General features: G+C 33.5%; 2 protein-coding genes across 2 annotated transcripts in view; one reads left to right on the plus strand and one right to left on the minus strand.

The window, feature by feature from the left end:
- Positions 1-1,866: 1,866 nt before the first annotated feature.
- LOTGIDRAFT_127906 (hypothetical protein) lies at positions 1,867-10,492 on the minus strand (the record flags this gene model as incomplete). Its single annotated transcript, XM_009063672.1, has 7 exons — positions 1,867-1,992; positions 3,825-3,941; positions 4,404-4,452; positions 5,100-5,161; positions 6,108-6,277; positions 8,914-9,112; positions 10,403-10,492. 7 exons carry the CDS (start codon positions 10,490-10,492, stop codon positions 1,867-1,869), a joined length of 813 nt encoding a protein of 270 aa, XP_009061920.1.
- Positions 10,493-10,981: 489 nt separating this feature from the next.
- LOTGIDRAFT_220165 (hypothetical protein) overlaps positions 10,982-17,889 on the plus strand; it is a 7,618-nt gene continuing 710 nt past the window's right edge. Inside the window, exons 1-12 of the mRNA XM_009063673.1 lie at positions 10,982-11,011; positions 13,251-13,423; positions 13,726-13,864; positions 14,061-14,214; positions 14,610-14,763; positions 14,972-15,062; positions 15,199-15,314; positions 15,818-16,058; positions 16,200-16,371; positions 16,571-16,727; positions 17,020-17,128; positions 17,161-17,240. Coding sequence (XP_009061921.1) covers positions 13,756-13,864; positions 14,061-14,214; positions 14,610-14,763; positions 14,972-15,062; positions 15,199-15,314; positions 15,818-16,058; positions 16,200-16,371; positions 16,571-16,727; positions 17,020-17,128; positions 17,161-17,240 — 1,383 coding nt within the window. The 5' untranslated portion in view covers positions 10,982-11,011; positions 13,251-13,423; positions 13,726-13,755. The remainder of the gene's footprint in view (positions 11,012-13,250; positions 13,424-13,725; positions 13,865-14,060; positions 14,215-14,609; positions 14,764-14,971; positions 15,063-15,198; positions 15,315-15,817; positions 16,059-16,199; positions 16,372-16,570; positions 16,728-17,019; positions 17,129-17,160; positions 17,241-17,889) is intronic.

Raw genomic sequence — 17,889 nt, forward strand, 5'->3', positions numbered from 1 at the left:
TTTAGTGTGTTTACAAGCTAAGAGTTTAACGCGTTTTCAAGAACAAGGGCAACAACTCATATTTGTATATTTTGATTTTCAATTAAGTTCAACCTTGGGTGAAAAAATCACAATTTCGCCAGTTTTGTCAAAATATGTGCCTTCTAGAGTGTTTACGAGCAATTGTGGACGGGTCATGTAGGAACTATCGCTCCTACAAACCAAATATGACGCGTTTTTAAGGGCAATAACTCAACAGCTCATCTGATAATTACCGATTTGGAAGGTGACCGAGATCTCATCAATATATAGATGCATACTAAGTTTCGTCGAGATTGGGTCAAAACTGTATCTATCGCGCCTACTAAAAATGTAAACGGTCCGACGGACAAGGGAGACGGCAATATACTTCCACATTTATGAAATGCGGTATGCAAATTCATCTTCAAGTCACTAAATCCTTTGCTATCATTTATGATAGTTGGTGGATGGAGTTAGTTACCATGTCTAGCAGGTGGGCAGGTTCTCGGTTGGACATCGGATTCAAAACCACTAAAACTATGTGGGACGTATTATTCAACCCAATTTGATTTTCAACCAGAGGTGGCGTAACAAATTTGGGCAGCCATTCTAAATTATATAGTGGATACATTTGTTATAATTATAACGCAAATAAGAATACTTCTGTACTAAGTGTAAAATACGAATCCAGTGGTAATCACCACTTACGCTTGTAATACCCGTGAGAAAAAGGTCGCGGATCAGGGACCGATGCACCCACTGGGATCATTTTGGACTATAAACCACGACAAGGGGTTAACTATGTATGAAATGGTAGTTTTGCGTCTAATTTATACGAAATATCGCCCAAATTGATTAAAAACAAATCGAACATATTCCAATATGTAATGACCTTCGATAATTGGTCCACAGGGGAGATCTATAACATAGAAATAACATTATTCGGGGACAAGGCATCACAGTTAGAAAGCATTCAAATCGATTTCCTCAAGTTCCGATGCCTCTCTAGATTAAGACGGAAAACATACGTCCACATAAAATGTTGTGCATTATTTTTCTAGAACTACACATTTCTTTTATATTATATATTTTGGAAATACTCCTTGTATATTACCAAACAATCATTATATTTATTCAACATATAATAATACAAAACAACACTAAACATTAATTTCTATACAAATAAATTTCACTCTACTTAACACACTTACAGCTTACTTCTCAGAACAAGACAAGAACAGTGGTTTATACAAGGCTGTTATTATATTTAGAAAATATGTTGACTGAGGGCTAATCATAATGAACAAATACACCATCAAATGTGAAGAATAATGATTTTCTTGAGCAAGGAAAATGTCCAGTGGATTGGGACTGATAGACATCCAATAATATCAATATAACATTCATAGCAACACTCAAAAGGCGTATACATCATTATAATTTTTAAGGGGGACATCCAGTAAAATATCTTAAAACATTAGCATGACCTTCAGATTATACAATCGAAGTATATAAGTTGTAGCATGAAAATAAAAGAATTATCCAAGGGAATAAAGAAAGGGATATAACTGCAAAAAAAACACTTCAGCTCACGCATCGAGCCGAATCACGTTGTTTTTTTATTGACTTGTGAGGCTTTCCTATCATCTGTGGACATGCATCATAACTTAATAAAATACCATATTATTATAAAAATTATGGATTTACTAGTTAACATACTCCACTTGTGGTGAAAGTTTCAAGGCAAATTTCTTAATTACTAAAGAGCCACTGAAGTTCGACATTCTGGATAAATAAAATCAGCATGGAGGGCTATAGTTAGCTCTTGTAATCACTGAAAACAGTAGAATTATAATTAACAATGGATTAATAATCCTCTGCCCAGGCATTATCCTCTAGAAAATTATCTATCACTTCTTTCATAGCTAGATTAGGAATTAATTGTTCTTGTGTTAATGCACTTCTTGTTACTGGATCAAAATGACCAACACGCTGAAACACAAAATTACAGTACAGATAACTAAAGGTAGTAACTAGTCTGATTCAATATTCTAGAGAGTACATCTTGAAATTCTTTTCCATCTATAACATTTTTTTTACTAGGTGTTGTGCTTGTTAAAGCAGATACAAAACTGATTCAATAAAGCATCATTTATGGTATTTAGTTTCTTTCTTGACATGAAAAGGTTTCAATCATTTTAAACCTACAGTACCTTATTACCATTACAGACAGGAATACAACAAAAAGTCAATGTAGTCAATGGCTGAATAAGCTATTTCTTTGTCCAATTTTGGAAATCTATTCTCTATTTCCAAAACTAGCTGTTCTTAGTGATGGGCACTAATAATTGACTAATCAAAATAATTGGAAAGGTATAATCAATTATGTAATCGATTTATAAACAAAACACGCCACATTTACTATGGCTTTCATGTACATGTTTAAAGTTTTTATAATAAATTTCATAGTTGTTTTGTTAATTATGATAGGTTTGATGCAGATAATTACACTGTAAGTCAACACTCTAAGAAAACAAATTTTTTGTTCTGTGGAGCAAAATTGTATAGCAGTTACAATTTGTTGAGCATTAGCACTTTTTTTCAAATCATTAAGTCTTGCTATATATTAAGTAATTTTAATATAAGTTATATGGTAGTGATCAAAAAAGACTTTGATTCTGAAATTGTAATGTTAATGCTAGTACAAAAAATAAATGCAACAGAAGTAGTAGCCTTTCATTAACCTCAAATGTATATTTATATCCATGCGATATGCGTTCCTTTTGACACTTTGACCTGTAAAAAATGCATATCTTGTCTGGAAGAAAAAAACAACTTGGTGACATAACGCAGACACCATAATATTGAGCGGTAATATTATGTTTCCCACAACAGTGACTTTCCTCACGGAATGTACATTTTGTATATTATTTCTTCAATAATGGCTTTTTTATACTCCTGATTTCTTTAATATTATTTTTGAAGTGATCAATACTTGCATTTATCATATTTATTCCTGTGACATTTTAAATTTTCAAGGTCGCACAAGTAGATTCTCTAAAATAACTGATAATATTTAAAGCTCAGGTTTGCAGTTTCGGTTTTTCTTACAAAAATGATAAAGGAGTTATTATTTTCTTACAAAAAGCAGTGTTGTATTTCAATCATTTTAATGATGAGGAATGAGTTTTCGCAAAAGAAGGCTATATCAATGCGAAATGTCGTTTGCTATCCATAACACCTGAATACATTATTCAGCACAATCTGTGACTACTATACAATTTATAGTAACAATCATGCCTCCTTTGATTCTGTGCCGAATCTCAGTCTTCGAGAAAAAATAATCAAGAATAAAAATTAATGACAATTTATCAGGATCTCATTGATTTAGTCTTTAATCTTATAATAACTTAAGTTTTATTTATTTTTAGAGATTTTTATTATCAACACAAAACAAACTGAAAACAACATGACTGGGTTTGAATATTGTTTGCCTACTTTAAATTAGGAATTGATTAATGACATCGTTTGACTTTCAATGGCCGATAATCGATTGTTGTCCAAAATCGGATCATCACTAGCTGTCCTGATTGGGATTGTGTATCTAAAACATTGTGTCAGCAGCATAAGATGAGCTCCAGTCAATTTGATTACTTGTAGAACATTCATATTGTCAACTTCTCGCTCCTGTTAAATGAATTTGCTTACTTTGCTCATAAGTCTAAGTCCAATTTTAAAAAGTTCAAATTCTTGCTGTTCTGTTACGGATTGTGTTATGTAGCACTAGATCACCATAATATATTAAAGTGATGGCCTCAACCTACCTGTAAATGTTCTATAATGTCTTGTTTATTATAGGTTATACCACTTGGAGTTATTACTGGATCTCTCATTACTTCAAAACTTATTTTACCACATAAAACATCTGGTACATCTCTTTTCTGGAAAATAAAAAACATGAGTTACTTATCCTTGGTTATAATCTCTGAATGTGTGATTTAGTATTTTAGATTGACAGGTTTATCAATACAACTTTGACCCCCTTCTCATAAAAATCTTACCACCCACATTTCTGTCATGTGATAAAAACATGTGATAAAGATAGCTTGCCAGGCAAGCTTGCCAGGTGTTATATTTTATGAAATTGGGCCTATAGTTTTGGAAATCAAGATTCATAGTTACTTTCTCTTGATTTTTCTATTGTCAGGACATCTGTACCTAATAGGCATTGAAGGAGGGAAGTGTCATACGGGTATTAACTCAACCTCGGATTGAAACCTGGACTTTCAGGTCAACAAGCAACTCTGACTCACTGATTCACCATGGCTACCTTCTATTGTCATGAGATCTATGATTTGTGTGTGGGATTGGATTCACTCTGTTGATATAAGATGTTATCTTACCCGTCTTCTCTCATCAACCTCACTAAATAATCTGTTTAATTCTGTTATCCTTAATTCCTGTAATAGATATCAATACAGATTTAATATAATTTTACATGATTACATGTATATTAATCTCTAATTTAGAGATGTAAAAACAGCTGAGATCTCATTAACACATAAGGTTTCATCAAAATCGGATCAAAATTGTAATCTCTATTACATTCACCGGGCAATTGTGGCAAATCTAAACCTACTTATCTAGATGCAGCATAAATGTAAATGTTATTGAGAAGCATGAAACATTAAACTAACCTTCTCAGCTTCAATGTCATCTTTTAAATCTTTTTTCTTCTCTTTTTTATCTTTTCCACTTATTTTGAGTGCTGCTATTTTCCTATATATAATTGAGCCAATATTCAAATCAATCCATAACCATTTTTTCTATTCGAAACACTTAACTACGGAGCCCCTTTGACGCAATTTGCCATACTTTTATCAAATAATTCGTTGAAACGAAATAAGTTATTCGATAAACGAACTAACTAATTTTTTTATACGAAATAACGTCATATATTTCGTTTAAATCAAATGATTAATTCGTTTAGACGAAAAATCATTTTGTTAAAACCAAATATATGACGTTAAAACGAAATATCTTATAAAAGTCCGGAAAATTGCGTCTAAGGGGCCCCCGTCCTTAACACTAAATAACACTTTTTTTTGGTTAAAAAGTAAAAGATAGCTTGCCAGGCAAGGTAATATATGTCCTCTGGCAGCTTTGATTTTGAATAAAAATATTTAGCAGTACAGTAACAATCACCATTATGAAATATTCAACTTTCATTCATACACTTCTTTTGAACTCTTTAGGGCGATAATGAATAATATTGAGTATGAGTTATTGCCCTAGTTCTTGAAAACGTGTTCAATCTTTAGCTCGTGAAGAAAAATGTTCAATCTTCAGCGCAGTACTGTATAATAAAACCAAGTTTTGTCAAAATCCGGCAAGAATCATGCCTTCCAGAGTTTTAACGAGCTACAAATTGAACACGTTTTTAAGAACAAGGGCAATAACTCATAGTAAATATTTTTCTGATAACAAACACTCAAGCCAAATTTCGTCAAAATCTGTCAAGAATTGTGCCTTCAATTGAACGCGTTTTCAAGAACAAGGGCAATAACTAATACTAGAAACTTAATACTAGATATTTTTCAATTTTTCTGATTTTCAATAGGGTTTATCCTTGGGTGATTACAATCACTCACACCAAGTTTCGTCAAAATCCATCAAGAATTGTGCCTTCTAGAGTGTTTACAAGCTAAAATTGAACGCGTTTTCAAGAACAAGGGCAATAACTCATACTAAATATTTTTCAATTTTTCTGATTTTCGATAGGGTTTATCCTTGGGCAATAACGAACGCTCATACCAAGTTTCATCAAAATCCCTCATGAATTGCACCTTCTAGAGTGTTTACGAGCGTTTCAAGAACAAAGGAAATAACTCATAGTAAATATTTTTCTATTCGTCTGATTTTCAATAGGGTTCATCCTCGGGTGATTACAAACAACCATACCAAGTTTCGTCGAAATCAGTCAAGAATTGTGCCTTGTAGAGCGTTTACAAGCAATTGAGGACGGATCGACGGAAAAGAGGTGACGGCAATATACGCCCCCCATTTCATGTGGGCGTATAAAAATGAGATAGGAATGATTTTTAAACAAACCTTTCTGCATCCTCCCTTATTAATTTATTGATATAAGACTGTAAACAAATTTCTTGCTGAATTCTTTTATCTTCTAGTTTATTCCACCTTTTCTTTTTTGCAAGTCTCAAGGCTCCTGTTATATCATCTCCAAAATTCAATTTTTGATCTTTAGCAAGATCAAAGGCTGAAAAATAAAATTAAATAGGAATGAGGAAAGTAGATTACCTTTTAACCTTTTTGAGATACCAGTACGTTAAGCATGGGGCATATTATAACATCTAAGTTACTGAGTTATAATAAAATCACCTAAGAGTCAATATTTAGAAGAATACTCTTATTTACTTTTTGTAAGCATCAAGTTGAAAAAATACTTTTATATTTCCAACCCCAGTTTTCAGAATTGCTGAGCTATATATTATATGCCAATATCATATCCACTATCACACACAGCTAAGTACGATATCTAAAAGAAATTGTAATTTACTGTGTCACTATCCAGAAAAATAGTGATAGTGGTCATCAAAATATGCGAACAACTGTAATGGCAGAAAAGTCGTCTGGGAGGTTGACATGAGCTATCAGTAAATTAAATAATTTCGGAGTAACATCATACTGCAAGAGCTTTATGCACAGCTTTTTCTCATTTTTTTAAAATTTTCGGATGGGTTCATCCTTACGTGATAATAAACAATTGCAGTCTAAATCGATCAAAAATTTTGGTCTCTGAGGTGTTGACCAGATTTACATTGAACAATATTGAACAAGGGCAATTACTCATATTGAATACTTTTTATATTTTAATGAATACCTAAAGGGTACATCATTGGGAATAATAAACAATTTCACAATGTTTTGTCTAAATCTGTAAATAATTGTGACTTCCAGACCTTCCCAAGGTAAAAAATGAACACGTTTTCAAGAACAAGAGCAATAGGTGATAACAAACATTGACACCAAATTTTATCAAAATCCATCAAGAAACCAGCTCTCTACCGTGTCCACAACACATTTTCAAGAACATGGGCAATAACTCATATCATTTATGAAAATGCTAATAATAAATGAACAGAAAGTAGGTGTTCTAATGACTTGGAAAAAAACCAGTTTGTCTCACATATTCATAATTAGCTAAATTAGAAGAGAATTACCAGCAGAATTCCAATAAGTGACTGATTAAGAAAGGTCAAAAAGTCTCTTTTGGTATATCCAGACTGTACTTACATTGACATTTATGATTGGTTAAAATTCTTAATTATATGCAATAAGAACATAATGATATGATTAAGAATACATGATAATTCATTAGAAACACCAATTAATGAAATAGTTTGCTTAATTTGTCACTAAAAAAAAAAAAAGAAAACCGATCTTTAAATATTAAACTCTTTGTTTCCTGTTCTTAGTCCCAGTAGTGGGTTTGGTTTTTGTTTTGTGCTTAATGCTCATGTCACCCCTACATACAAAACAATGTATGGTTCTTTCTTTCTAAAGGTTTAGAAATGGCTTTAATTGTGATTTGAAAGCTTAGTTAAAATGTTATATCCTTTATAAAAATTTGATTAATAATAACATTTGTTTGTGCTATTTTCACGTAAAAACCATACAGTCACATAACCAAATTTCATGCAAACCTAATTTTTTGCAACTCCAGAAATGATAAATAATTGACATGTGCGACCTCGCGTGATCTGCGCATTTGCATGTTTTGATAAACATGGGTTATCTCAACAAGGTCAAACTGCAGAATGTTTCCTATCTATTTCTGACATATACAAAATGGCAATTTCAGTTATTATCAAATGTCACATTTTTTTAACGGCCAAATTTCCTTATAATCCCAAGCTGTACTTAGAAATCCAAGTGTCGTCTGCTAGAATACATTCCAGTGAACAAAGTCAAGTGACAAACTACTTGATCCCATGTCAGCAAAAAAATTCTATGGAACACAATATAGGCCATATTCTTACGTTGTTTCAATGAATATTAGCAATAAAATACTCTTACGTTTTACTTATCTAATTTTGACAGTCACTTTTTCATATCATTGTTCTTTGTAATTGTAATTAGTTATAATGAATTGATTTTAAAGTGATACTACGTCTTAGAATGAACATAAAATTTAAGTTCTTGAAAAGGTCTATATTCATCAGTTAGCTTACCTGGTGTCATAAAGTTACAACAGAATCCCTGCAAAAACCGGAAAATTTGAAAATTCATTTTTTCAAGTAATTATTTAAAAATGCTTAATCTTGATATTAAGCGTTTTTTAATAGTTACTTGCATATTTATGGATCATTACTAAGTTTTTTTTGGATTTATTAGATTATATAAGGATCCTGTTATGTTATTTATGACACCAGGTATATCTAATGGCTCTTATTCACCAAGTTTAAAATTCTTAAATTTTATGTTAATTCTAAGACATAGTACCACTTTAAAGATAAATACTAAGAAATGATAATTAAACCACTGGGTATCCATATCCGTGTTTTTCTCGACTAATTTATTGATCAAACATTTTACACAAAAATAGGTGACGCCTTTTGAGGCCGTTGTTGAGTTTTTTACTGAATTCCATAAAGAAAATCGGAACAAACCAATTTGAATTATTTAATAAAATATCTGAAGAAACTTTTAAGACATAACAAAAAAGAATTTTCCATTTTATAATTTTGACGAAATTCGGTGTCGAATCCTTTTATGCACAAGTATAGGTTACACTACTGTATTATTGTTTTGTATAATCACTCATAGGGGATTTGAAGACACGCTTTGACATCAAAGTCAACATTTACACAACTATAGTACCAGTACAATTACCTTTCTTAAGACTGGCAATAGCTTCATCATACAATCCTTGTTCAACCAAAGATTGTCCTAGAAAAAAATGTCCTTTAACTAAAAGTCTGTCTAAATCTAAGGCTCTATGACAGTCTTTACTAGCAAAATCCCACTGTCTTTGTTTGAGGTAACACAATGCTCTGTTGGTGAAGAATGTTGCTGTGTTTGGGTTTTTAGCCTGAAAGGTATAAGGAAATAGATGTTGGCATTTGTAGTATCTAAAAGATTCTTTATAGCTGATATAGAAGTATCAAGGATACTTAGAGTAGAACTGCTACAATACGACCCAAATTTCATTCAGCAGTTAGTCGATCAAATGTTGACCAGCAGGTCTGAGACATCAACAACTTCTCTTTTGCAGAAAATTGTTTTTTAATTTGGTTTTGGACATATTTCATTCTCTGTCTACATTGAGCTTAGAATTTATTTTTTTGGTTGATATCTAAATTTATAATACAGTCAGGTAACCTTATTTCGTGCTAACCTTTTTTTCGTGCATTTCCGGAAAAGATTAATAATTTACATGTGCGACCTCCGCATTTGCTTGTTTTGATAAACATGGGTTATCTCTACAATGTCAGCTAGTAAAATGAATCCAGTTGTTTCAAGCAAGGTAATAGGTATAAATGTATCTTTGACAAATACAAAATGGCGGATTTCACTTATGACCAAACGTCACAATTTTTTATCGGCCAAATTTCCTTATAATCCCAAGCTGAAATCGGAATTCCAAGTGTCGTCTGCTAGAATGTAGTCTAACGAATGAAGTCACATGATCAACTAGCAGATTCCGTGTCAGCAGACAATTCTATGGAACACAATGTGGGCTATATTCTTATGTTGTTTCAGTGACTTTTAGCACGCTACGTATATTATTTTGTAAGTCACTATTTTTTGTTTAAATCATGGTTCTTTGAAGGAATTGTCATTAGATAATGAATTGATATTAAAGATAAATACTAAGAGAAGTTAATTATATCACTGGGTATCCATACAACGTGTTTTTCTCGACATATTTATAGATCAAACATTGTTCACGAATATAGGTGACGTATTTTGCCACAGTAGTCGAGTTGATCACTCATGAAATATGGGTCAAAGTGAAGGATTCATAAAGAAAATCGAAACAAACCAATTCTAATTATTTTGTAGAATATCTGAGGAAACATCTAGGACTTAAAAAATAATTTTCGTTTTTTTTAACTTTGACGAAATTCGTTGTTGAATCCTTATATGCACGAAAATAGGTTACACCACTGTACGAAAATGATTGGCAAAATTCGATTTGGAAACACTATTGATTGTGGACAGTTGAGGCAAGTACGCCTACCTAAGAAAATAAACGACAGGTAAGTCAATATATGTGGGGCTTCTAAAAAATAATGTACGGTATCTTCAATTCCTTTCAAATTTGAATGAAAAATAGCAAAATCGATCTGAACAAATAGGCTGAACTGAAAAAACTTACGATAGCTTTCGTGTAGCATGATATAGCATCGTCGTACTTTCTCGCAGCAAACAACTTATTTCCCTGGTTTTTTAAGTCAACGGCACTCATATTGTTTAGTTTTCATAACCATAAAATAGGCCTATATCATAAAATACGTGAGCTCATTTATTATTTTCTTGTGAAATAGCCTATTGGATGTGTTTATTTCTTCATGTGAGATTTGTTATGGTAGCCATTTTGTATCCCACAGTTCAGTATTGGATATGTTCGTTTTGCCACTGTTCTATGGTTTTGCATAGAGAAGTTGAATACTGCAGACTAGCATAGTTCGTTATAACATAATAAGTGAGTTACGCCCATAGAGTTATAATAAATAGAACGCCTGTTAGCTTCGAAGAGTAAAATATATTCTGAGATCATAGAACTGTAATATTATAGTTCTATGATGAGTCAAAGAAAAAAAAAGTTGACAAGTTGAACAAATAAAAATTTCTTCAGTAGCGGTACATGTAAAAATGACATTACTGGAAAAAGTTGTAGAAGGTTGAATTTCGGTGGGTTCGTTTTGCCGCATTGCCCAACTTGCCGCATCGTGCCCAACTGCACAAAAACGACATGGTAGGGTAGGTAGGTAGATGACAAGTTAACTTTCGCTTCCAGCGAAAGCTGATATCGCAAACTAGGTAGTTGTTGGTAGTCGTAGTAGTTGGTAGTTGGATTGGTTCAAATTGGATGATTCTGTGTTGTTGGTTTGGTTGTTGATTCTTCGTTAGATCTGGTCGGGTCGAATGACATGGCGGTGAAACTCGGCCCTGGATGGTGTGGCGTGAGTTACTCGATCTCCTTCATTCTTCCAAACTCGTTCTGATCATGGTATTTCTTGTTGATTGGTAGTCGAATGGTAGTCGTTGGTTTTCAACAAAAACGACATGTAAAACGAACTCTATGTGTAAAACGAAACTAAAGGTTTCTGATAAAATCGGGAATGGCCATTTTTTACATGAAACGAAATATTTTAATCTGTTATTATGTATAATTTGGACCTGTTCGGGAAATCGAAACTATAGTTTTATGGTAAAATCTGGAATAAAATAAATAGCAAGTACAAACGATCAGAACTGTAATACAAAATACATAATCCTTAAAACGAAACAAGACAAGTGCAATAAATAAATTTGGTAATAACTTGCACGAGTTATGTCCCTCTACTGCGTGCCAATAACGTCACTCTCGTGCTAAAAAAAATGGCAACTGAAATGTTTGAAAGTGAAAATCTTCTGAATAGTAAATCAGAATTATCAAGCGAGGAGAAGTTATAAATTCTCGTATTCGATGTGCTCAACCCCCATTAGTTCCAGATAAGTCCCAGAATGGCCTGGGGGACATATAGAGATGTGGGCGTATAAAAATCGATGCGGGACACCATATTGAAATATTTCGTTTCATGTGAAACATTCCGGATTTATCAGAAACCTTTAGTTTCGTTTTACAAGTCGTTTTTGTGCAGTTGGGCACGATGCGTCAGGTTGGGCAATGCGGCAAAACCGGTTGAATTTCGTGTTTTAACATGGGAAGAAATGGCAAATAAATTAGTGGAGTGAGTCCATATGCACCCCGTAAGAACTAGATATCGAAAAAAATAAAAACGGAAATTATGTTAACTAAAATCATCATGCTTGATTAGATAGGTTAATGACTTATATTTTGCAACCACTTTACTCAGGCCTACTTTTAATATGAAAGGGCATCCGTCGACACCCTAAGTAGCCTACGTTTCGCTCCAATGATAATAAGAAGGTGACATGCTACAAAGCCTTTACTTTAAACAGGATATGTTCATGACTCAATATTTTACTTCTCTTTCTTTCAACCTTCATTCGTTTACGAGCTAAAAATTGAAAGCGCTTTCAAGAACAAGGTCAATAACTCCAATAAAACATTTTTTGATTTTCAATACATGGGTGATTATAAACACTTTCACCAAATTTTGTCAAAAATCTGTCCAGAATTTTGCCTTCTAAAGTGTTAACTTAAAATTGAACACGTTTTAAAAAAAACAAGGACAATAACTCATACAAATATTTTTTGTTTGTTCTGACTTTTAATAGGGTTTATCCTCTAAGTGGGTGATAACAAACACTCACAGCAAGATTCGTGAAAATCTGTCTAAAAAATTGGACGCGTTTCAAGAACAAGGACAATAACTGAATATTTTTCGATTTTTCTGATTTTCAATAGGGCTCACCCTTTGGTGATTACACACTCACACCAATTTTCGTCAAAATTCGATAAGAATTGCGCCTTTTTGAGTGTTTATGAGCTATAAATTGAACGAGTTTTCAAGAACAAGGGCAATAACTCATGCTTATTTTTCGAATTGTAATAGGCTTCATCCTTGGATGATTACAAACACTCACACCAAGTTAAGCCTTAATCTGTCAAGAATTGTGCCTTCTAGAGTGTTTACGAGCTTAAATAGAACGTGTTTTCAAGAACAAGACCAACTCTTACTTAATATATTTCGATTTTTCTAATTTTCGATGCTTGGGTAATAACAATCATTCAAACCAAAATTCGTCAAAATCTGTCAATGATTTTATTGCACCTTCTAGAGTGTTTACAATCTAAAATTGAACGCGTTTTTAAGAAAAAAAACTATAACTCATACGTTCATCTTTGGTTGATTACAAGTTTCGTCAAAATCAGTCGAGAATTGTGCCTTCTAGTGTTTACGAGCTTATTGTGGACGGACGGATGGTCAGATCGACTAACGGACATGGATGACGACAATATACGCTCCCGTTTCATTCGACCCAGTTATGCTTAAAAAAACTTAGTTTTTGAAAACATTTTTCTTACGATATAGAAGGGCATCAAATGACAGCATCTAAGAGCTAGAGCTCGACCTATAAAATGAGCCGTCGTAATCCCTTTAACGACCCAGTTGAGTTAATTTATGAGTAGTGTTGTATAAAAGAGATAAATACGGGTCAGAGTGATAATATCTGATAACAATCAACTGCATGAGAAAGAGAATAGGTAGGTTTTCATTAGTAAATTTTCAATCTTATGACAGTATTTCACTTGTTAGAGACTTTCATGATTGTAGTATAAAAATACAATACAGCATGTCGGTTCATGAATGTTCTTTGAAATTCCAAGAAATTTTTGTTATCTTTAATTGAATAATTAAGAAATTAATGACAATAGAAGGTTTCGATTCAAGAATAATTTACACAGTGGCTGTAATAAAAAAAAACCGAAAGTTTGGTCTAATTTCAATTACACTGAAATTCCCCTTCACATATAAATCCTATACCTAGCAATAATCTATATTACAGGCAGCACCTGGGAAGTAATAAGCACGCAGAATGGTTGACAAAGGAGATGAATATATCTTCAATTCTCGAAAATCACCAATTGTTTGTCAGCATGGCATTGTATCAACGAATCAACCCTTAGCATCTCAGATAGGATTAGGTAAGTCATCATTAGAAGTATGTCAACCACATTACAAATTTCTCAACAGTGTTATAGATCAAGTAAAATCTTCCATAAATGAAAAACGGAGTAGTATACCATAAAATTGTGTTCCGTTATTTAATGTGATCTCTACCCCTAAATGTCGCTAAAGGAATATTCTTACAAAGTATAATTTAACGGTAATAAATTACAGATATATTAAAAGCTGGTGGAAACGCAGCAGACGCAGCCATTGCTGTAGCCGCAGCACTAAACGTAACAGAACCATGTTCCACCGGAATGGGTGGAGACGCGTTTTGTTTGTTTTATGAGGCCAACTCAAAGACAGTAAAAGGATTGAATGGGAGGTAAACATAAAATAAATGAAAGGGAATGAAACATGTTTGAATATCTTATAAGCAACGGCGATTACTCATATTACATAAATGTGATTAATATTAGTAAAGATAACTAGGAAAGAATACTTTTGTCAAACTGTCATTTTTATGTGTTCAGAATTTGGGAAGAGGCAAATAGCCGCAAATAGCCCGATGGAAAATAGTCTACAGCTACCATTTTACACCTGAAGAAGGAAGTTTTGTAATCATAAAAATATGCCGGTATATTGTTTAAAATGATTTTATAATAGTTTGGAAGCGGAGCTAAATTTATTAACAAATTTCGTTATTTTAAAGCAGGAGGATGATTCTGAGCTTGTCCAGCTTTAATAAATATAATTTATAAATAATCTTCTTGATTTCAGTGGAAGAGCACCCAAGGCAGCAACATTAGAACTATTCAAGTCGTGTGGTTATACACCCGATAATCCCATGCCTATGAGAGGAGGTCTATCAGTGACTGTGCCCGGTGCTGCAGCTGCCTGGGTCGATACAGTTCAACATTTTGGAAGTGGGAAGGTAGAATAGGATTGTAAATCCAAAGCATATTTCGTCGATGGTAAAACATCAATTTTGGCAATAATTAATACAAAAATTTCAGAATAAGGCCATATTTATAACTGTATGGAATCTCTTACAAAGAATATATATAGTATGTTGACTCATTCCCCATCTTTGATTGTAAAAGGATTACTATAGTGCCTTCAGATCAATTTTCCGTTTTCAGATTTCGTTAGTAGATATTTTGCAGCCTGCTATCAATCTGGCGGAAAATGGTTTCCCAGTTCAACAAACAGTAGCTCATTTTTGGGCCAAGGGTATGTTATTGTCTTACATTCTGTCTTTGCTTTAAATGGGTGCCTCCATAGCAGGCACAACAACTACAGCGACCGGGATCTTTTAAACCTTTCTTCATTATCTTTGATCTTTGTGGTTGTCACCTTGATATTTCAGGATCGTCATTACTAAAAGACCCAGAGAATAAACATGGACAAGATATGCTACTAGATGGTGAAGCTCCAAAACATGGCCAGGTCATCAAGCTACCGAAAATGGCACAGACATTTAAGGTACGGGAATTGTACCTCTAAGCTAATCAGTAATTAATGTTAGCCGTCGCAGCTTACCATCGAAGTATTAGCCATCTTAGTCACATGTATTCATAATTATACGTGTTTGAAGATTACACTGACGAGTCGCCTTTTTACGCCATGCTGTACAATATTATCCCAACATTGAATTTCCTTTACAGACCTCTCCAAAAAGACGTATTATTTTCGGGTATCCTAATTTTCGGGCAGAGGATAAACTAGTGAAAATTAAAAGAAGCATTCATAGATTGAGATATTTTTGAAGGAATTGTGCTTGTACATGTGAAGACTATTTACATACAATCAAGGCCCAAATTAACATAGTGGACCATGACAAATAAAAGCTTAAAAGCTTTTTGGACGTGTCGGATCCTTATAGACAAATAAGTTTTGTCTGTTACAAAATATCTAAGACAGAAAACCTTATCTTGACATTGAATTTTAATAAAAAAATTATGTATCAATGTTACACTTTGATATAGGAAGTGGCGAAATATGGTAAAAAGGGGTTTTATGAAGGTCGAATAGCCCAAGCTGTAGTTGATGTGGTAAATGCTCATGGTGGAGTTATGTCCCTTGAAGATCTAGCTTCTCATCGGACGACATATGAAGAACCAATATCAGTAGATTATAAAGGACATAGAGTTTGGGAAATAGCACCAAGTGGACAGGGCTTAGTAGCTCTTCTCGCTCTCAATATTTTGGATGATTACGATTTACGAGGTGAAACGAACTATTTTGATAGAATATGATTTGATTGCTGTAATTGATATAGATATTTTTTTTTCGTAACAACGTAGACCTCCCTCTCCAGTCATTATGTGATTGGTTGCATGTATCCATAATGTGTGCTCTTATTTATAGCTATGGAACATAATTCTGGTGAATATCTACACCATGTTATAGAAGCAATAAGACTAGGATTCGCTGACGGGTTGCAGTACATTGCCGACCCTTCAATGGTAAACGTTCCCATCAAGGAGTTATTGTCAAAGAAATATGCAAAAGAAAGAAGAAAACATATAAATTCTAACAGGTTTGTATTAAGTTAACACCAACATGACCTTGAAAAAAGCTGCCAATGGATGCTACCTTACCTGGTAAGCTATCAATGAAATAACGGATCTCCGCACAAAACAACTTTGATTGATGAAGAGGGTTATCGTTTTAATGTCGCAATCTTTTATTACAGTAATGGTTGTGTATAAAATAACAATTATTATTTCTGTCCCCAGAACTTCAAGCGTCATACATGGTTCACCTTATCTTGGATCTGATACTACATATTTTTCCATCACCGATGCCCATGGCAATGCTTGTTCCTTTATCAACTCTAATTTTATGGGGTTTGGCACTGGTTTGGTACCAGAGGGATGTGGATTCACCTTACAGGTAATAATATTCCAATGGTAATACTATGCTTTAGTTTGACTGTGCAACTCTGAACCATAAGATATTAAAATTGAGTTTTGGAACTTGAAAAAGTAGGCCTACTATGTGAAAGGCGAAAATGAGCAACCTGTAAATATCGCTTATAGTGACTATAAGTAAACTAACAAGAGTAAAATCATTCTACAACCCTATAGAACACACAGAAAACGCCTGGAGCCGGAATTTTTCAAAATGCAGAACATTGTATTGACACACGTACATTTAGTAAATTGACCTTTTAAATTGATTGTAGAATCGAGGTTATGGATTTAGTTTAGAACCAGATCATCCCAATAGATTAGAACCTGGCAAACGACCATATCACACTATTATTCCAGCTATGATTACTTCACACGACACAGGTACACATTTTATATGCCCAGATTTTCAACAGCATTGACTTCGATTTTCATGAACAGTATGAACGAACACGCCTTTTTATACGCTTACATGAATATGTGGTCGTATATTGTCGTTGCCCCTGTCCGTCGGTCCGTCGGTCCGTCCGTCAACATTTCTTGTGAGCACTATAGAGACTACAGTTTTTATCTGATTTTGATAAAACGTGGTGTGATGCTTTAGATTGATAAGATCTCGGTCAAGTTCGAATTTGACATATTTTCGATGAACGGTTTTTGAGATATTGCCCTTGACTTAGACATTTGTTAAAAATAGTTCGTGAGCAGGATTGAAGCTACAGTTTTCAACCAATTCTGATGAAACTTGGTGTGATCATTGGAATTCATAAGATCTCGGACAAGTTCTAACTTGACGCATTTTCGATGAACGGTTTTTGAGTTATTGCCCTTGACTTTGTTAAAACGCTTCGAAATTTGTTAAAAATTGTTCGTGAGCAGGATTGAAGCTACAGTTTTCATCCGATTCTGATGAAACTTGGTGTGATCATTGGAATTCATAAGATCTCGGACAAGTTCTAACTTGACGCATTTTCGATGAACGGTTTTTGAGTTATGGCCCTTGACTTTGTTAAAATGCGTCAAAATTTGTTAAAAAATAGTTCGTGAGCAGGATGAAGCTACAGTTTTCATCCGATTCTGATGAAACTTGGTGTGATCATTGGAATTGATAAGATCTCGGACAAGTTCTAACATGAGATATTTTT

Source organism: Lottia gigantea (genome assembly GCF_000327385.1).
Source record: "Lottia gigantea unplaced genomic scaffold LOTGIsca_59, whole genome shotgun sequence".
Taxonomy (NCBI): domain Eukaryota; kingdom Metazoa; phylum Mollusca; class Gastropoda; family Lottiidae; genus Lottia; species Lottia gigantea.